Below are 22,897 nucleotides of genomic sequence, written 5' to 3'. Positions count from 1 at the left end.
AAATATGTTTTTACTATTTAAATGTTAATTCAATCAATTTATCTGCTAAGTTTCCTAAAAATATCTCACGGGACAGCTTCCATGGAAATTGAACTAAAGAAATTGATTGAGGTAAAATTAATTAGCTGAGTGGTGTTTCTGTTTTTATATCAGGATCATCCTCATGACAAAAACAGATAGGTACAAACCTGTGTAATCAGTGGAACAGAATAGAAGACCTAGTGCACATATTTGTACAATGCACTAGCCGCCAAGTCGAGCGGAAAAACATTTTAGGAAATATTTTGGACAGTAACCATAACATACATTGCTTTCTCAACCGTTATCAGAAGGCGCTGATAAATTAGTTCCATATTATTAAAAAAATCTTGCACTTAGGTCTGAGGGTTATTTATGTGTGTCACACATGAAATCTGCTTTAAGACTAACATCGTCACCACGAGTATACGGAAGGCACTATAAAATTAAAAATTAAAAAAATCTGGATCATGAGTTAGTATATCTATACGTACAACAACTTATGGTTGTCACTACCCTCAGAAATAAGGATTTGACATAGAAGATAACATACAAATTATACATCATTAAAATATAGGTATCCATATAGGTAGGTACGTACACTAGATACTTGGTATCGCAAAGCACGAGTTATTTAGAAAGTTTAAAACTTTTCGAGTTCGACTGCTGAACGACATCATTCATCATAAGTTCACAACAGTCTGGAACACACCCCACCACCACCTACGCTTCAACATTGTATTTGCGACACGGGAAGCATATATTTCCCAGTTTTCCTCCAGAAGGTTATGTAGTATAGTACTCGTAGTAGTATGTTCTTTAACATTTACGGTTTTAGTAGAAATCCGTATACTTACATAATTAAATCTATTATAGATTTATTAAAACCAAAAACACACTTAAATAATAACAAACGTAGAATAAAATGTAATCTTAAATCTATTAATTGTTAAGATAGACGTTGTAGAGGCCAATTAGCCCTAATAGCTAATACCCTACGCTCGCGTTCGATGTCCGCGTCGTCACGCATATCGTCGGTGACCAAGTACCCAAGATACTTAAAGGAATAAACCCTCCTGAGTTGTACGCCATTCAAGCGAATGGGTGGGACGTATGATGGGCACTTGCTCCCCGCCTTAAAAACCATGTACTCACTTTTCGCGACATTATATCGTAAGTTATGTTTTTGGGCATAAGACTCGCACTTCTCAATTAGTACTCTTATACCACCGATCGATGGGCTCAACAGTACCATGTCATCGGCATAACTTATATTATTAAAGCACACCCTATCTATATGACAACCAACATGAGTACTGCTGAGCTCACCGATCAGGGCTGCCTCACCCCGCACTCGAGTCCGTAGTCGTCGGACATCACGTCACCCCATTATTCTTAGTTAAAATAAGAATACGATTTTTTTATTGCACCATACTACAGGTTCACTGTAACACAAAATAAAATATTTCATAATAAAGACATAATAATTTATACATATGAAAAACGCCCCAATATTTCTATTGGGCAAAGGGTTCCAGTCTCAGCGTGTACTGGGCCGAGATGCCCGGCGCTGGTTTTCAGACCGGTCCCAGACTAGGGTGATCGGTCGGAGGATAGCATAATTACCAATTACAATTATATCTTAGCCTAGGAGGAGCTAGGAGCTGTGTAGGGTCCCGGAGAGGAGCAGTAAATTTAAAACTCCCTCTAAAGAACGCCGTTTTATGATTAGGCACAACCAGTTTGGTGCAGCTTCTCAGTATCCTGATGCGTGAGTCCTTGACCCATGTTAGCTTTTCATACAGATTATAGGGCCTCTGTAAGTCTAAAATCTTCCTAACTGTATACGCTAGATGTTGCTGCCTTCGGTTTTCCATATTTAACACTTTTTTTATCGTTAAGAAAATGAGTAATGTGCATGTTAGCAGTCAGGGCATTAGTGTGTCGAGCACTAGGACGTCAATGTGCATGTTAGCAGTCACGGCATTAGTGTGTCGAGCACTATTAGGACATCAAGTTAATCTTATAGTTAATGCGTAGGTACCTTGTTATTTAACTCTTTATTTTCCTAAAGCAATACCTAATAAATAACAAAAGTTCGCATTCCAAAACTAAGTCACATTAACTAACATTACATCACAGTACCGGAAACGGGTATACCTCAAATCGAAATACCAAATTATCATTAAAATATCGCGTGTTTCACCGGCATAAATGGCTTGCCTAGCCACGCCGTCACGAGAAGCGGAAACTTTGCCTGCTCCTTGGCTACAGTACAAAAGTACAGTAAATCAACTTAAAAGGATTGCATTACGATATGAAGTACTGTTTTGCTGACTTAAAGCATGGCGGGCTTAAAGCGAAAACTTTGCCTGCTACAAGCCACAACACAATAATCATGACTACATGCTAAACAGCGCAGAAGGCAGCCACCAATTTTTAAGGGTTGTGCACTAGTTTTCACATTACCCAGTTTTACCTGTGCAATTTGTCCTGTGGTACTTACTGGCAATGTTTCGTTTATGAGAGATGTGCAACTGCTTTGTTCTTTATATATATAGACTGTGTTACGACCATGAAACTTCATGAAATATGGCACGGTAAGGTGCTACTTGATACACGGAATTTGTAACGATGACGAGTGAAATACATTTGTCATTCTACTAAGGGGCCTGCAGCTTACTTCACTTCACTTGTTTTTATGTCTTCTTCTTCTTATTCCTCAGCGAGTATGCGCCCACTGTTGGGTATACGCCTCTCCAAATCTCCTCCAACCAGCCCGATTTGCTGCTTCTCTCCTCCAGAGTGTTCCCGCAATCTTTTTGATAGCATCCTTCCAGTTGGAGGTCTGTTATATGGTCATGTTGAACGAGGCCTCAACGCTATAACACGCTTGCTCCAGTCCAGGCCCATTTCAGAGTAGCAATCCTGTGATACGATGATGATCACGTTTCATGAGATACAGCCTGGTAACAGACGGCTGGACGGATGGACGGACAGCGAAGTCTCAGTAATAGGGTCCCGTTTGATCCTTTGGGTACGGAACCCTAAAAATATTGAGTTTTTTTGCAACGGCTGCTCATTTACTTGAACCTGCAGGGTTTCTTTATGTCTTACGAGTATAATCTTTAAAGTATGAGTAATCCTCAGTTGTTCTACATTAGTGTACAGGCTGGAACCTAAATGGTCGCGCATTTAAGGTTTCAAAAGAATTGCATAAGGCTTGTGTAGTACAAGTACATGAACTAAAGTCAAAAAGACTCAATTCCCTCCATTGGACTAGACCGAACTATTCCCTAATGATTCTGCTCTTAGTACATTTTAGTACCTGCACTATACTTGCCAACTTTGCTAACGCCACAACGCGATTGGTTGGTGAGTTCGCATCACGGGCGCGATTGATCGCAACCAATTGCGTTAGACTGTACGATTGACTCGAATTCGTGAGTGACACCACTGAACTAGCACCATTCTTAGTGGCCGTAAGGCCCGTCCGTAGATATATGTCAATGCTTTCAATACGTCACCAATTTTATCAAGGAAATTGACAGATATAGCATCAGTATCAACGCCGCCTCAATATGTTCGCAACAGTAATGCACATGCAGTTAACATCGGAATGTCACCTTAACATCAGGCGGCTCGTAACCGTAGGTAAGTATTATACGAGTACCTACATGAAAACTCCAATTTGTATTCATAGCAGTACCTAAATGGTTGAACTTACATATATCAAATGCAATTACAAGAGCAAATATAAAAATGTGTAGGTATTTACATGTTTTTATTTAAGCAAAGGGCGTATTTAGGAGGTTATTGATATATTGGTGCTTAATTTAAGTACCTACTTCACCTTTTGTATACTCCCTGAAAAGTTTTAGTTTGACAGTATATATGAAAACCATGAGTAATTAATGTAATTATCTATCAATTCAGAGACTTTGCTAAAAAAATATTAAATTACGCCCCCAAACGACATTGATGCGGATTCTGTTTTTAATAATTTGATATGGTTTTCATCTTGTTTTTCACGACCTTGACCGTGAACACCAAAAAGCGTTAGTGGCTCACGCTCATTAGTGCTGACGAAATGCGAACAGGAGTTATATCATAAGGCATTCGCTCGCACTAATTAGTGCGCGTGAGATGCTTGGTGTCAAAATCAGATGAAAATCATATCAAATTATTAAAGGACAGTTGGCCTCACTTTACTACACCGAATTCTAAATACGATTTTAGAACGCAGTTTGTATATAAAATACAAGCGCGACATATCACATTGATATCATATTTTACGTGTCTGAAGAAGTACCTATTCAGAGCGGAAAGTTATATTTTATTTTCCGTGGTGCACTCATTTGGCACGTTCGTTCGTTAAATTGCGCCGCGTTCCTCGTTCATTTGCTGAAAGTATTGAAACTGCAATAATACGGTAGGTGGTTGGAATTCGAATTCGATACCTACTATTATTTTAACAATACTTTTATAATTACATTGATACTTTTTATTATTTTTATACAGAATGGCATTTTAGAAAGTGTGCCAATGTAATATCTGCTCTAGTCAGTTTTGGCCGAAAGTTAATTAGAATTGACCATATTGAAAATTAACCATAACAAATTGAACCGTAACCTGTAACCGACCATTGCGGTTTACGGTTCAATTTGTATTGGTTAACTTTCTATATGGTCAGTTCTAATTAACGTTCGGCCAACACTGGATCAAGTTCTGTATGAAAGGGAGGCAGCTACCTGTTAGAAAGAGATTACAATAGCTAGAGTTCCTATATTACATTCTCTAGCATAATTGCGAACAGGGAACCTACCACTTCGATCGTTCATTCATCTATTTGCCCTTATAGAAGAGTCCTTTTAAACTATCACTGCACCAACTTTGATGTGACTAAAGCTCGGAACCGGTTTAAAAAATAGCGGTCAATACCGGTTTATTTTGGTTTTACTCAGCACTTTCGTAAGAACGCGAACGTTTTAGAAACTTTATTGCAACCTAAATTAACCAGTTTATTCGACGAGCGACGAGACCGCCGGCCGGCCTGATAATGTGCCGCGTAGACAGAGACACTGACATAGGAAGAAACCGGTTTTTATTATTCTAAACCGGTTTATCTGACAAGAACTTTATTTTATTTATTTTATTTTTATTTTATTTTAGTATATGGAAAACCAACAGCGCTATATATATTTAGAACTTCCAATAGAATTACAGAGCCAATTACAGGTTCTCACTTATAAAAATACAATAAATTATAAAAAGTTTTTGCCCATCTTAATTTACACATACAAGTTCCTACAGCATAAGAACAGATCTATATATATATATATGATTATTTTTACAAAAAATAAATTAAAAAAAGAAAAAGTAGTTAAATCCTGTGAGTACATATTCAACAATGCACCGAGCCTTGTCCTGCGCCAGAATTATTGTCACCCATGAAGTGTCTAATTAATTTATTTTTTATTACTGCTATGCTATCATTATATATGTCGATATCACAATTTATAGAAACTTTATTTAAACTCATGCCTGCCCTGCATATGAAACTGTTTTTCCTATACCTAGTAGTAGCTTGGTAATTACTAATGGGACGAAAATGCCTTAGCCTCCTTGACGGAATATTAAAAGAGATCTTATTAAGCAAATTTGGACAATCTACATTACCTTTAATAATATTGACTAAGTACACTATATCTGCAATTTCACGGCGCTTAACAAGTGGGATCAAATGATGTTTCTTACACAGCTTGAGATAGTCGATAGAACTATAGTTGACTCGCATTTTATAACAAAGAAATTTTATAAATTTTGACTGTAATCTCTCAACCCTATCAACATAAATTTGATACTGAGGATTCCATATTTGAGATGCGTATTCTAGTTTGCTTCTCACGTAAGCGCAATACAAGATTTTCAGAGTTTTAGGATGGGTAAAACAAACTGAACTACGCATTATAAAACCAAGTGACCTGGAAGCTTTACCTACTATATTATCAATGTGTTCACTAAAAATAAGTTTGGAGTCATGAATAATACCTAAATCGCTCATGCTTCCAACTCGCTGAAGAATGTTACTTTTTAGTGAATATGGGGTACAAATGTTATTTAATTTACGAGAAAAGGTTACTGTAAAACATTTAGTGGGGTTCAAATCTAATTTGTTTATAATACAATAGGCATCCAGCCTTCTTAGATCAGATTGTAGTGCACATGCATCAGCCGGTGAGCTAATTTTAGCAAAAATTTTCATGTCATCAGCAAAGCTGAGCAACTTAGAGAACTGGAAGCAGCTACTTATGTCATTAACAAAGATGTTAAATAGAAGTGGGCCCAATAAAGACCCTTGGGGGACTCCACTTGGGATAGATACCCAGCTCGACATATAATTATTAATCACCACCGACTGGCACCGATTTTTTATGTACGACTTAAACCATCTTAAGAGATCCCCTCTAATACCAATCAAGTAAAGCTTAGATAATAGAATATCATGGTCAATACGATCGAAAGCTTTACTGTAATCTGTATAGATAACATCCACCTGATGACCATTGTCCATCAACTCAGAGATAAAGTCATTGAACAGAGCCAGGTTAGACACCGTGGACCTACGTTGTATGAAACCATGTTGAGTGTTATCTATACAATTTCTTAATGCTGACGAAATCTGCATGTGGACTATTCTTTCTAATACCTTGGCCAAGATACATAATTTAGAAATCGGTCTGTAATTGGAAACATCTGTTTTTGAACCTTTTTTTAAAACTGGAGTTATGAAAGCCGATTTCCAGATCGCGGGAACGGTACATTCCGCGAATGAACGACGGAACAGTAGTGAAATGGGTTTGGTTAATGCTTTGGCGCAGTTTATGTAAAACAAGGCTGGCACCTGATCGGGGCCAGCTGATTTATTAGGATCGAGGCTTAGCAAGAGTTGGGTAACCAAGTCACCATCAATAGAGATACTGGCTATATCGCTAGCCGAGTCGGTATATTTATTAACGTTGCTACAACCATGCGGATCGCTTGCGGCAGGGATTCCAGAATCTAGGAAACTTGCTTTAAAATAATCAGAAAACGCATTGCAAATATCAATCCCTGAATTCATAGTAACGCCACCATAACGCATACAACTTGGTATTCCAAAGGACTTTGAACGAGATTTTATAAAAGACCAAAATAGCTTTGGATTTTTACTCATATTATTTTCAATCGTTTCAATATAATCCAAGAAACATCGCTTTTCCATACGCCTAACTCTTTCCCTCTGACACTCAAAGGATAGCAAATCACACCTGTTACCATATAACTTAAATCTACGATGGTACTTATGTTTTTCTTTGATGGCTTTCTTTAGCGAGGATGAATACCAAACTGGATAGGAGTTTTTGGAAATCAACTTATGAGGTACATACCTTTTTCTTAACTCTTTAAATTTAGAATAAAAATAATCAATACACTGGTCAAAAGTACGACTAGAGAACTCGACATCCCAGTCTGTCTCTAAAAGGTCTAGATTAATTAAATCATAATTGGCTTTGTTATAAAAGTATTTCATGACAGGTGCGGATTTTAGAGATGTACAAGAAACGAATGTTACATAAATGCTTAATGCCTTGTGATAAGGGTCTATGGGTACAAGCGGGTTCTGGCACTCACACACAGTCACTACGTCATTACACAACACAAGATCCAATATCTTACCATATATGTTAGACACTCCGTTATACTGGTACAAATCAAGATAATTTAGCTCATCGATCAAATTGCACTCATCTATGGAAGTATAATTAGATGGCAACAAATGTCGGTTACTTGACGTCCACACAATGCTACTTAGATTAAAATCACCGATAATTAGGAATTTATCTTCAGGATTATTAGTTATTACTTCCCCAAGTTTATCAAGAAAGTTAGAAAGCTGACTAGAAAAAGAATAGCCCTGCCCTTGTTTGCATAAGTAAACAACACATAAATGTAGCTTAATCTTTCCATTATTAACTAATAAAGTGAGCCATAAGTCCTCCGCCGAAGAATGGTAGGTAGGCTGAGGATTGACGGCTAATTCTTTCCGCGTAGCAATGATAACACCACCTCCTCGACTCTGGCCCGTGAGCGCCAGGTCGCGGTCGCGCCGCCAAACCACATACCTGTTATCGAAAAGTTCTGAATCTGCGATACCGTCAACAAGCCATGTCTCTGATAAAAATATTATATCGTAGGAGGCCAATAGAATGTTGCGATAGAAATCTATAGTTTTGGATCGAAGGCCCCTAACATTTTGATAGTAAACAGAAAGTATTCCTTTATAGTTACTAGACATTACAAGATACTAAAGATAAAACATAATAACAATTATATAAAAGATAACAATCGGAAGCAAACTTCGTCCCAATAGTGTTAAATTTATAATTTTTCTCATTTTTATACAAGGTACTTAGCAATAACAGTAAATTATTTACGTATAGAAATTTATAATCCCAACCAAGCATAGAAACTGTTCCATAAGTGTGACAAGGCAAGCAGTAACAATAGTAAGACGCGTAAGCGCAATAATTGGCTATAAGCAAAAAGGAGACAAACATATTTAGCATAACATAAACATCAAACGCATTCTGGTAATACGAGTAATAAGCGCAGGTGACAGGCCGGGCAATAGGCAGCGATAACAAACAGCATTCCACAGAGCGTACGGTTCTCAAAGTTTTACTATAATCTATAGGAAAATAAACCGCATAGAAAATATGTGTTTTTAAATAGTGTAGTACTAATTTATAATAATCACACACTACAATAGTTTGTTTAAATCTGCCTGCTTATTAATAACGAATATTTTAGACGCATCGTCCTTCCGCACGTGTATTTTCCCGTACTTCACCCATATATACATATAACCTTTCGGCTTTAGTGACGTCTTTGCAGAGGTAAGCAACTTTTTGTAATCTGGGGTTAGATGGTCGTTTATGAAGATATTCTGCGCGTTCCCAACAAAGCCGATTTCGCTAGCAATAAGTTTCTTTTTTGCACGAGCAGAAGCGACAAAATCCTCTTTTACGTAGCGGTTGATAAATCCTACAATGATCAGTTTCTCCTTATTATTGTATGTTGGCACCCGAGAAATGTAATTAACGCTTGTTTTCTGGACTGGGTAGCCAATCGCTATTGATATCTGATCGAGGATTTTGAACAAATCTTCGTTTTGCCTTTGGGGTACTCCTTTTACCTCAACGTTGTTAAGACGCTGCCACTGGTCCTTACTTAGATTATCGCCCTTGAGGGTGTCCAGCTCTTTGTTTATAGACTGAATATCGCCTTTAATACTCGTTAATTCCGATAATTTGCTCTCAGTTTTGTCCAACCGCTTCTTATGGTCATCTAGTGATGCGCTGTTGAAATCACAGGCTTTTCTGAGCTCGTCGATTTCCTTCTTTATATCCTTGACATCTCGCACAAGGCCCGGCATACCTTCAAGCTGACGCTGGATGGATTTTAGTTCCTGCATGATAGAATCAAGTGAAGCAGCCTCGGCACTTTTTAACGGCGATGACTGCTCCAAAACTCGACAATCGGGACATTTCCACTGGGCCTTACGCGAACCCAGTTTACGGTAGCCCATTTCAGTTACTCCGGCACAACAAAAACCAATTAAATTATTGCACGTAGTGCATTGGGCACAGTCATTCACTTCACTATGACACCGAGCACAAAGCATATTAACTGTTTTTTTTTTTTTTTTTTTTAGCAATTAATAAATTAAAATCGTATTGACACAGTTTGGCGACCACTGACTTTGCTGTCGGGAACTGCACGCGTGTTATCCGTAAGAGGGCTAGGAGCGGACTGATGGAAATGTATAAAGTTGTATAAAGGACCTTTATGGAAATGTTCTCCTAAAAACCGATTTAAAAATGAACGGTTTTGCGAACGAAACCGAAATTAAAAGGTTTTGCGCCAAGTACTTACATGATAACGGTTAGGAAATTTAACCGGTTTCCGAGCCTTACTCATGTGACGATGTGCCACTATTTTTATTGGAATTTACTGTTTACGGTGACACTTCCACATTTATCATGCCCATGGCTTGGCAGCCTTTAGCAGGGCTTACCGACAGTTTAGCCAAAATCCTGTATAGAAATACGGGAAACTCGCAATGCCTTTGATGTCCCGTGAATCCGTGAAAAGGCTTTGGCTTTGCTTTACCGGTGTACCCGGCATTAGTAAATGCTTGCTGAAAATGCGCCATTATTATGTGAAGTTTGAAATTCGGATTACTAGTAGGTGCAGAGCACACGAATACGATGGTGTAACTATATACCTGATTATATTATTTCCAGAAAACAACTTTTCTAGATTACTGCGACTGTAAAAAATAATAAAAAGGGCCAAAACTTGTCAGTATGATTTAAGAGTTCGCAGCAAACTCGGCCGAATTTCACCTTCCCATACAAACGGAATTCTCATTTCAAGACTACGGGTTGGATTGTAATGAAACTTTGGACATACAATGACATGAGGTATTTTTATGCCTGTAATTAGATTATATAGCTGTTAAACAAACGAAATAGTTAACGGGCTATGCTGAAATATGAACTCCAAAGTAATAACTATAAGTTTAATTATAACATATGTACAAAATTGGAGCCTAAATGTTATTGCCGCGGTGGCTAAGCTGGTAGATACGCGATCACTTGGCTGCCCCCCGCTGGTACTTCACCCGGCGGTCGCCTTGCTGGAGTGGTACGCGACAGAGATGTCGATAAAGAATCTCCGCCTCGGTCGTCACGCGTTGGGCCATAAAATACAGAAGATCGCAAATCACATTTTATATACATTCCGTAAGGGTTGGGGCACAATAGGCGCATTTATATTTTAACGTCGATGTAGAGCCGTCTATATCAGTTTTGAAATTAAAAAGCACGTCTTTTTTTAATTTTGCAACTCTTCTGCTATTTAATAAATCTTTACCGTAACGATACCAGAGTTATATAAGTATATATAACGCTGTATATGTATTATGCAGTCCCTTCTTATACCTATTACCGCCGATGTTGACGTCCACGATACGTCGTTGGTAGGTTATATGTATTTGGCATTAAGTCAGTGATTTGTTTACCAGTGGGCGCTCAATATTCCGGCGCTCGCTAATCCGGCAAGCCCCGTAATCCGGTAATTAGCGACTCAGGTGATTGATAAGCTCTATAATCCGATAGTTTACAGAGCCAAACGCTGGTTTAGAGAGCGGTTGCATTTGATAAGTAGATTTTTTTCTGTAGACCAACCAAATAAGAAAAAGAAGCGTTTTGGGGAATTAATTCACAGCAAGCCGGAAATCTTTTAATACTTTCATTTGGTCCTAAATATGTGTAATCCGAGTTTGCGCAATCGCAGGAGGTGCGCATAAATTTTGGAAGCCTTAGGAGATACATTTTTTCTTCGATTGCCAAACCACTTGATGTAGCAGGAACCCGCCATCAATTTCAATGTCACTCAGCAAAGTTTGGTGAAAAGGCGTTTTCGGATTTTAACATGATCATACCAAAAATAAAGAAAATCACAATGGCGGCCATTTTTTACAACTTTGACTATGAATTCATATTAAGTTATCTTTCGGATCCTCAGATATCAATTTTCATCATGATCAGAGCACATTTCCCGTCGGGCGTACCGTTTCCGAGCTACAAGTAAGAAATTGAAAATTGGCAAATAAATTTGCACACCTAGTGGGATTACGCAAATAAATTCGGATTACAAGCATTTAGGACCAAATGTTGGTATTAAAAGCTTTTATTTCCCATACAAATCCTATAATCCGGCAGTTCCAACAATCGGGGCATAATTTCAGGTGCCGAATTACCAAGCGCCCACTGTATTTTTATATATTGTGTAATAAAGATCGAATAAAAAAATAAAGGCAGTTCAATACGATTTCGAGAATAAGTTCATTAACCCTTCCATTAATATTCGGACTGAGATTTGTATTTAATTGAAAATTTACAAAAGGTTTTCATAACCTTACAGCTGCCACCCATTTATCATTCTAAAGCAAAACATTTAATTAACTGTAATAGAACGAGCAAACGTTTCATTAAAACAAACATTTATACAAGTAACTATCGTAAAATAATTATTTTAGCCTTTCAATGGAATTATCACTTTATGTTCAACGAACAGGATCATTTATCGAATAATAAATTAAAGATGTGAGCTTGGGTAAGTTACTTGTGTGTTTGTCCGATTTCCAGTAACCGAACCAATAAAGAACAAATTTAGTATTAAAATCACGTACAAAACTGATCGCCTCGATTTTACATCAATGTAATTTCTTTGTAAATAGCTCTTAAACTGAATTATATTTTGGAACAGTGTATGGACGAAATGTAGTATATTTAATCTGCTGTTATTTGATATTCCACACGTGTATGTGCAATCCTTAGTTTGGGCATAGAGAAATAAGTAACCATGACAGTCTGCGCCACCGTCTCCCGGCAGTTTTGGGTTCCCATACCACGTCCAACAACATATTGAAAATTGTTAGCAATCAACGGCTATGAACTATGTCTTCGACTGTTTCCCAGAAGGCATATGACTACTCCCTCCTTAGATGAACTTAGAGAAAACTTGCGTCATGACAAATAGGAAGAAGGAGAGTATACATGTAGAAAATACCATTATCGAATACGTGACCGAGTATAAATACTTGGGACAAGTCATCTCTTTTAGTGGTCACTATATAAATGAAGTGGAACGTAGAATTCAGAAAGCTTGGAACTCATATTGGTCACACAAACATATTTTTAAATCCAAACTAGAAATCACACTAAAGAAAACAGCTATCGACACTGTAGTGACACCGACCCTTCTTTACGGATGCCAAACTTGGGCAATAAACAAAGAAATTATTGACAAAATACAGAAATTTCAAAGAGCCATAGAACGAAGCCTACTCGGTATAAAATTAAAAGACAGAGTAAGAAACACTGACATTCGTAAGAGGACAAATATAATGGATGCAGCGGAAATGGCATGCCGCCTTAAGTGGCGATGGGCCGGACACACAGCGAGAGCAAAAGACGACCGATGGAGCAAAAGGGTTCTGCACTGGTACCCACCAGATGGCGGGCGAGGGCAAGGTCATCCGCTCCGCCGCTGGCGAGACGACATAACCGAGCAGGCAGGAATAGCCTGGGCCAGTCTGGCCGCCGACAGAAAGCTATGGTGTAACATGGAGGAGGCCTACGTCCAAAAATGGACAAACCCACATAATGAAACTTAATTTTAATTTCTTTTTTTGTATTGTAAATAAATAAATAAAAATGTGTTAACTCTATAATATATTTGTAACATTTATAGTTGGGTAATAAAAGGCTTTTATTATACCACGTCCAACAACATATTGAAAATTGTTAGCAATCAACGGCTATGAACTATGTCTTCGACTGTTTCCCAGAAGGCATATGACTACTCCCTCCTATAAATAAATGACAGATAAAAAAACAACCGTCGATTTCTACAACGCCCATGGTAGCTGGGTTCCTAGCCAAGATGACAATCCTACATCGACTCTTCACTTCGAAACTTCAAACGAAAAGATAAAATTTATCGAATGCTATAAAAAGACACGTGGCTAGAGTCAGACCGAAATAAGTTGGTAGCTCTTTTGACAGCCCAGAGCGTGCAAGTGTTATTTTAAACGTAAAGTTCTTATGAAATTATGACGTTTAAATAACACTTGCACAGGCTGGGCTATCAAAATCGCTGCCAAGTTAGCTTGGTCTGACTCTATTTCCATGCACTATTTAATTTTTGATTGGCGTTTTTTAACATCGATTATCATCTAAGCTAGATCCCTGGATTGTTCACTCGAGTATGTTCGGGAAGCTTTGGGAATAACAATCCCCAGGTAACTTTCAAGCATGGGAGTATTAGTTACAAACTCGATATGAGAAGCATTGAGGTTCACATAAGTTAGGAAAGCGACCACTTGAGTATCGAGTAGTTTACGTAAGTTAAGCGACAAACTATATGTTTTATTGTACAGTCGAGAAAATTGATTCTTTAGCAATTTGCGGTTCAAGTAAATTTGGTTGTACAGTCAGCATAAAAAGTAGCGGATTAAATATTAAATAACGTCTCATAAGTATCTACTATTTTATAACAGCTTGTCAAAACGTGATGTCTTTAGTATAGAATAACTAAGACTGTAAAATATATACTTACGATACTAAGCAGTCTCTGTAGTAGACGTATTACATGCGTATTGCCGACCCTAACACTCCGCATCCTCGTTGAGCTCTGGCAATCTTACTCACCGGCAGGAACTCGTGTTTTTGGCTGCGGTTTTCTCTAAGTGGAGGTACTTCCTCAGTTGGGTTCTGTTCTAGATCTGAAAGCTTGAGCGGTGCCCTACCTCACAAAGCGAGATGACACACATCTCCTTTGGACGTAGTATAAGGGTACACCCAGTCCCATAGTATAGCTCTGTTGTAGGTTGTTTTTGTCTTTTGATAGCCGCCATGCAGAATCACGGTTACGTAGGTGGTTATAGTATTTTATGCAACAGTTGTATAAGAAGGGTCAAAAAAGGCGAGTGGCGTGAGTTACAATGTGAGCCGGAGCCGAAGGCGTAGGCGAACATTGTAAAGGAATACGCCACGAGAATTTTTTGACCTACTTATACAACGTTGCATACAATATTTTTCCTACGAGTCAACAAAAATAAATCTTAATTTAGGTAAACAAATTACAGCAAAAGTAAGACGCGCGAGCATACCTTGTTACGCGCGCGGCCCGCCCCGGGCCGCGGCCGGCCGGTCGGCGACACCTCCTCGTAACTCATGAGGCCCTGGTACTTGCTACTTGCAAAATTAATTTTTTGGACAGTTTTTTCTCAATTTTGGCCACCGTAGCCTACGGAGACTAACAAGCAACGCTAAGCGGTCTTCGTAGTCTAAGGGTGTTGCTATATTACGGGTGTCACATGCCTGTTTCTGACTTATGAAGTAATTATTTTTACTATGCAACCAAATGAATATTTTGTAAGTTGGCATCAATGCACTTAGTTTAAAACTGTATTCGTTTTGGTTTTGTTAGGTTGGTAGCCATTAATCGCAGTAACGTTATAGCGTATAAAAGCACAAGAGCTTTTATGAGGAATAGACAATATAGACTTTTCTTGAAATCTTTTATGTATGTTCTTATATTCGTGTTAATGAATGCATAAATGACAGATAACAGTAGAGGAGTAGGAAAATTATTATACTACCTCATCTAATGCGTGTTAAATAAATGTTGACATTTATACTTGTCTGCTAAACTTTTTTGGAGTGGCTTTGTGTATTTGTTATTGTTTTCATTAACAGTATTATTTTTCTTTGCAGGTAAGGAGCGGTGAAGCCAGAGTCAAAAAAATCTATCAATATTGATTCAGTGAGTGATATAAACAATATATTAAAGATCTACTTGAGTATCATACATGACATATATGTATTAAGTTCCGTTACCTAAAGGTTGTCTGGAAGAGATCGCTTTTTAGCGATAAGACAGTGGTGTTGTTTATTTCTTCTTTGTTGTTGCATTGAGAGGTGCAAGCAATAGTACTTATTTGTATCTTATTGTACCTACAAATATGTTTAGAATAGTTTACAATCTTTTAAGCAGTTGAGTAAAAAGCTTTCAGTCTTTTTTGAGTAGACGTCGTCGCTTGACTTCGTACAAACATCTCGGATTTCCCGAAAAAAACCGTTTAACCAACAAACTGAAGAATTCTGCAGGATCTGAAGTGCATTAAAGTGGGCTGAAAGCTGAAACCCGATGTTTCGACGGTTTTAAAAACTTCGAGGAGAGGTTTTTCTGTTGTGTTGCTCATACTTAATACCTATTTGCATCGCAAGTCTTACGATTACTTTTAGCATATAATACGCGTATTAAACTAAATTCGAAAACGACATTGATGAATTTACAACGAATACCTACTCGATTTCAACCCGGCTGTGCCGGATATTATTATTATTTATTAATAAGGCAGGCAGTTGAAACAACTGATAGTTGCCTGTATCTGTACGCGTATTAAACTAAATTCGAGAACGATATTGATGAATTTACAACGAATACCTACTCGATTTCAACCCGGCTGTGCCGGATATTATTATTATTTATTAATAAGGCAGGCAGGCACTTGAAACAACTGATAGTTGCCTGTATCTGTACGCGTATTAAACTAAATTCGAAAACGATATTGATGAATTTACAACGAATACCTACTCGATTTCAACCCGGCTGTGCCGGATATTATTATTATTTATTAATAAGGCAGACAGTTGAAACAACTGATAGTTGCCTGTATCTGTACGCGTATTAAACTAAATTCGAAAACGATATTGATGAATTTACAACGAATACCTACTCGATTTCAAGCCGGCTGTGCCGGATATTATTATTATTTATTAATAAGGCAGGCAGTTGAAACAACTGATAGTTGCCTGTATCTGTACGCGTATTAAACTAAATTCGAAAACGATATTGATGAATTTACAACGAATACCTACTCGATTTCAACCCGGCTGTGCCGGATATTATTATTATTTATTAATAAGGCAGGCAGTTGAAACAACTGATAGTTGCCTGTATCTGTACGCGTATTAAACTAAATTCGAAAACGATATTGATGAATTTACAACGAATACCTACTCGATTTCAACCCGGCTGTGCCGGATATTATTATTATTTATTAATAAGGCAGGCAGTTGAAACAACTGATAGTTGCCTGTATCTGTACGCGTATTAAACTAAATTCGAAAACGATATTGATGAATTTACAACGAATACCTACTCGATTTCAACCCGGCTGTGCCGGATATTATTATTATTTATTAATAAGGCAGGCAGTTGAAACAACTGATAGTTGCCTGTATCTGTACGCGTATTAAACTAAATTCGAAAACGATATTGATGAATTCACAACGAATACCTTCTTGATTTTAACCCGGCTGTGCCGGATATTATTATTATTTATTAATAAGGCAGGCCGTTGAAACAACTCTGCCTGTATCCTGTATCTGAGTGATCTTCACTTAAAATGTATTCCATGCGCTGGTTAAGTATTTGTCTAGTCTGTTCTTGAACTGATTAATTACTGTACCTACTGTTGATATTATTTTTGTTATTTTTAACATGACTCCATGACATTTTAAAACAAAATAAAGTGAAAGTCAAATGCAACAGTGAATTCCTCGATGGTCAAGTTAAAGGCAAGACTTTATCCTCAGATTTAACAATTTGCTACGATTTAGATCTTATTTTGATACCTGTGGCCTTGAAGATCGTTCACGCTGACTGGTGCATGCGAAATGAAGTGAAGTGCGTGACATGCGCGATGTTCAAAATACTATATATAATCACGATCGTCAAGGTCGTGTCAAAACCAGTACACCACCATAACAAATTATTAAATTAGAATCGGCCTCCTGGTTGCGTACTTAACTAAGGGCTCATTTAGACGGCGCGCGAACTCGTATGCGGTTTTAGTTACATTGCGGACTATTGAGGTTACATCCAATTCAGCCGACCGATCAAACACCGCATTGTAATGAAACGCATATGAGTTCTCTTACCGTCTAAATAAGCCTTAATGCGTCGAGCAGGGATCGGAAACCGGTATTTTTGTATGGGAACGAAAACGGTATTTTTTCGTTCTTTGTTAATTACTTCATTTCTAATTAGGCAATCTAATAATACGAAGTCGTTATCTGAAAACACAACTGAGTCCTACATTTAGAGTATAAAATAAACCGAAATATATGGTTATTTCGATGTTTTCGCAAAAAACCGGTTCCGATCCCTGGCGTCGAGACTCGGGATCCAAAAATCACCATATCTTGGTACCTGCGCTAGTTAAAAATGTTTCGAAGAGTAACTAGATTCAAAAGTATAAAAACTTACAAACACGACCTAGGTTTTTGTAGCAAATATTTTACGTGATGCGAGGTACCTGCGCCAAAAAAGGCAACGGTTTTGTTTTTTTTTCTTTTTTTTTTTTCGTACCTATGTTTAATATGAACTTGCAGTTTTGTCTATGGTACTAGCGAACATGGACGCAAAATTTTAACCTATTCACACTTATATAAGTATGAAATTTGTGAAATTACCGGGCCTTCTTTGGCGCACGTACCTTATAACATCTCGAGACAATGTAGGAGCTCCATAATAATTTACCCAAACAAAATGTCATTTTCAAAACTAGGTAAAAAAGGCCTATTTTAGATTTAAGTTATTTTAGCTTTATTACAGTAGCACCACTGTATACTGTTATTGTAAATAAAATTTGTTCATGGTATAAAGTTACAAAGATGCAAAGACTCAACTCAACCCATTCTCCTCTTTTACTGTGCCATTTTATACTTCCATATTTAAATAAGAACATGTAAGTCTGGAAACTGACAAAACATTTTCGCAAGAAGCGAGTTGTTGAAGAAATAAGTTTAAAATTAAAACGTTGAGAAACACTCGTTTCACAAACGGGCATTATAATAAAAGTTGCAAAGTTGCATCTTCTTTAGAATAAGCTACGAGTGAATATATTTACCTAAAAAAACATCCAAGTGCATTTTTTTTCTTCTCTTTTGGATACATGTAAGGAGTGCCTACCCTATATTTAGGGTTCCGTACTAAAAAGTTAAAAAAGGAACCCTTATGGCAGGGATCGGAAACCGGTATTTTTTGTATGGGAACGAAAACGGTATTTTTTTGGTTCTTTGTTAATTACTTCATTTCTAATTAGGCAATATAATAATACGAAGTCGTTATCTGAAAACACAACTGAGTCCTACGTTTAGAGTATAAAATAAACCGAAATATATAGTTATTTCGATGTTTTTGCAAAAAACCGGTTCCGATCCCTGCCTTATGGTGCAACTCTATCCGTCCGTCTGTTTGTCACATTGCCAAATATCTCGAGATCTACTTGAGCTATCTATTTGATATTTGTAATATTTATGAAAAACGCTAACCCAGACACATTCAAAGGATTTTTTATCACGCAATGCACTCCCAAAGTTCTAAATTTTTATTAAAATAGGTATATAACATGACATACGGACAGTCAGACGGACAGAGGAACATCTTAAAAATTGGAAAATTTTGTATGGGCCGCCTGTGAGTCAGGCAACTTACCCGGATGCCCATATTGAACCTAAAATCTCAATACGACCTTTCACAACACGGTATCCAACAAAACATGCAACCGGTTTGCAGTCAGACCGGCTTTCCGTGCCCCACTGACCAACTGCACTTATATATTATGCAGATATTGAGATAATTCATTGATATCAATGACAGTTAATCAGCTGCTGACGGTTCTCATGACCTGTACAGTTATTGTGGCGTCGTTATGTGAATTTAAGTGGTTTCTTGAAGTCTTCTAATTATTTAGAAATTACTGCATACCGACTTTTGATATGTTTGGTGATCTTTTCTTCATAAAGCAGTTAATAATAATTAACATATGTACGCTTACATAATAGCCTAGTACTCCTAAAGCTCAATGTGCATGTACACTCCGTTTCAATCTAGTTAGAACCTTTCATAATAAATCAAATAAAGAACCATTTCTTTTGTTTTATTGCTTTCTCAAACAAACGAAATTCATCTCAATTTACTCGGTTCAAAATTAAATAGCTAAATTTTGTATGGTAGGTCTTACGAGGATAGGATACAAAAACTGACAAATGTATTTTTTCTACCTATTAACACTTTGCATTTGGGCTTGCAGCTGATCGCCGTATTCATTTTGAATTCAGTTTTTTGACATTGACAATATATGCCAATATTACCAATAAATTTTCTTATGTGTGATAGTTTTTATTTTAGTGTAATTTATTTACCAAAATGTAAAAATATTATGATAATGTTGATATGTTAGAACGATTGTGTGTTCTCTAACACAACCGACCACCAGAAGTACAAAACTCGACACCGTATTTTCGTGTGACGTGTTTTGTGTGAGGCGAACGTTATTTTTTCGCGGATTAGCAAAGTACTATTTGTCAAATTAAATTTAACAGGCAGAAACGTCTGCGAACGATGCTATTAATAGCATCGTTCGCTTCGCTTAGAATAAATTTTCCACGTTTAAATTTACGATTTCTTGTTTTAATTAGCCAGTAAGGACGCTTACTTTAATTCCTTTTCTGATTCCTGGCATCAAAAAATAACTTCATTCTGCTTTTAACTAACCTAACCTAACCGATTTTCCAATTACTCGACAAAGTATTTGTCATTTATTAAGAAAGCTCAACGAGGAGGGGGTTTTGGGTCGGCAACGCGCATGTAACTCCTCTGGAGTTGCAGGCGTACATAGGCTACGGAGACTGCTTACCATCAGGCGGTCCGTATGCTTGTTTGCCACTGACGTAGTATTAAAAAAAGCTAGTTTATTACTGTACTCATATGTATGACGTCAGGTATAACTACTTTCTCCAGTAATTATTTCAAAAAATACATCTTACACGTCTCGTTCCGTGATTTAAACTAAGGATATAATCCTCTAGACCTCGTCCGCGAATGGAAACCTGGAAACTGGAAAGGGCCTACCAGAGCATCGAAAAACGAAATTTCGCTATGTCTCTTTCGCTTGAATTATGCAAGTGCGACAAAGAGGAAGTGAACGAAATTCGATTTCAGATGTTCTCGTACGGGCCTAACATATAAACTGATGATTATATCCTCGTATTACATATATGTACATTACGTGAACAAGATTTACCAACCCTTTGTCGTGTTCTCGGAAATTAGGAGAATAATTGGAGGATAGAGAACTATTGTCTATAATAATATAAATTGGTTGAGTAAGAATCTTCTCTATTATCTTATTATAAATTGGTTCATAGATTTGAAATGGAAGTTTATTTTCTGGAATACCTAATAACGGGAAATTTTTAAGCATGTTTAACGTATACAAAGGGTAAAAACGGGACCCTATTACTAAGACTCTACTGTCCGCCTGTCTGTCTGACTGTCTTTCACCAGGCGGTTTCTCATGAACCGTGATAGCTAGACAGTTGAAAAGTTCACAGATCATGTGTTTTTGTTGCCGCTATAGCATCAAATACTAATAACAGGTTAAAATAAATATTTAAGTGTAGCTCCCATACAAAAAACGTGATTTTTTGCCGCTTTTTGTGTAATGGTACGGAACCCTTCGTGCGCTAGTCCCACTCGCACTTGGCCAGTTTTTTACTTTTTTTGTTAAAAGATTCATAAAATGCTACATTAGCTTAAAAAAAACCTTGACTATCACTATCGTTTGGAAATTAGGTTACCTACTAGAGCGACTTAATATATTATTAATGTAAAATAAAATAAATATGCAGATCCTTTGTTGCAGACCATTGTCGATGTGTGAATTTTACAATATATCTTTTATACCTACTGAATAATTTATTCACTGGCGGCCATCCAAGGACTACCTTCTCTTTTAGAAACCACATACAGTTGAAAAACTAAAAACCATTCAAATCTAGACTTTATATCTTAATTTATAAAGATGTCAGTGTGTTTTTGGTACGTATGTTTCTAGCTGGCATGGGTTCCTATATGGAAATCAGTTTTTGTATTAGAGATTCGTTTATTTATGTTATATTGTCTTGGTTTTGTTATTGGCCTATTAAATATTTTACTAGATGCTAGAGAAACTACGCTGGGAAAAACCCATATTTTACGTTATTTCAATACTTTTTTCAATAAAATTGCATTAGGGCTTAGACTATGCCTAATATGTAAATGGCTATGTAATTTTACATATCATATTTTACATGTGATACAGTCAAGGTCAGATCTAATGTCTACACCCCGCATCTTATTTCATTACACCCACGTATCGAAATTATTTACCAGGAGCAGCAATCTGTGATATCGACTGTACACGTAGCTGCAAAAGTGCATAGCGTCAAGTGGGGTAACTGGGTATTATGTATGTATATTGGTGGTGGGTAGGGTTAAGTCTACCCGCGCGCCCTCTGGCGCCGGCATTTTTGTAACCGTCTCTTAGTCCGGTAATAAACCTATGTACTAACGCACGGTCTCCTAATTTACGCCTCCTAGAACCCTCCGTATCAGCCCTTGGAACAGATGGGATAATAAACAAATGTTTTTGACTATCTGTTTGAAAAATTGACCCTAAGAATGATAAATCCTGTCTCAAAGATTATGGAATATTTCCTTTGTCTAATGTTACCCTACCTGTCCCCAGCTACCCCACTTGATGGTACCCACTTTATGCACTTTTGCGGCTCGCTGTGCATAGTGTACCTACATCTTATCTTTAATATTATTCCTTCCAATATGCTCTCGAAACCCTTTTTAAAAGTTACTTCAAGACTTTTCGCAAGAAGTGAATTGTCTCAAAGTCGGGAGCCACTTGAGAATTCCCTCGAATTCTCAAACAAACATCTTTTCTACATATTTATGTGCAGTGAAATGGACTGGTGCACAAAGTGCGCCAGCTCTTTTCTTTGTAAATGTTGTATGTTGTGAAAGCTTAATGTTCTAGATAAACGCGGCAATGGAAGACCTCTTGCAGTGTTTTTTTTAAGACGTATATAGGTTGAATTATTATTATTACTTGACACTTGTACCGTAGTCTATCAAAATCGCTGCCAACTTTTCTTGATTTGACTCTAGTTGGAATTCTGAATTTAAATTGAATACTTAAATTAGATTCGAATGTTACTCACCTACTGTTGTGATGCACGGTAGGACAGGATATGGCTTCGGCCCTTCTCTCACGGGACTATTCTAATGCAATGCGACTGAGATGCAAACTATGATCTCCTACTGGTATGCTACTCGTTTCCGCACACAGTACTACGCA

At 37.3% G+C, this 22,897-nt stretch overlaps 2 protein-coding genes across 3 annotated transcripts in view; one reads left to right on the top strand and one right to left on the bottom strand.

The window, feature by feature from the left end:
• The window catches only part of LOC133528233 (uncharacterized), a 140,023-nt gene that overhangs the window by 47,491 nt on the left and 69,635 nt on the right, over positions 1-22,897 (top strand). The gene's annotated exons all lie outside the window — the stretch shown is intronic.
• Positions 8,822-9,649, bottom strand: LOC133528510 (uncharacterized). Its single transcript, XM_061865898.1, has one exon. It carries the CDS (start codon positions 9,647-9,649, stop codon positions 8,822-8,824), a length of 828 nt encoding a protein of 275 aa, XP_061721882.1.

The sequence above is a fragment of the Cydia pomonella genome, chromosome 19 (genome assembly GCF_033807575.1).
Source record: "Cydia pomonella isolate Wapato2018A chromosome 19, ilCydPomo1, whole genome shotgun sequence".
NCBI lineage: Eukaryota > Metazoa > Arthropoda > Insecta > Lepidoptera > Tortricidae > Cydia > Cydia pomonella.
This window is presented reverse-complemented; position numbering and strand designations above follow the sequence as displayed.

Bases quoted from the DNA above. Each gene is read 5' to 3' on its own strand.
- LOC133528510 (XM_061865898.1), bottom strand. From the start codon at position 9,649: ATGGGCTACCGTAAACTGGGTTCGCGTAAGGCCCAGTGGAAATGTCCC.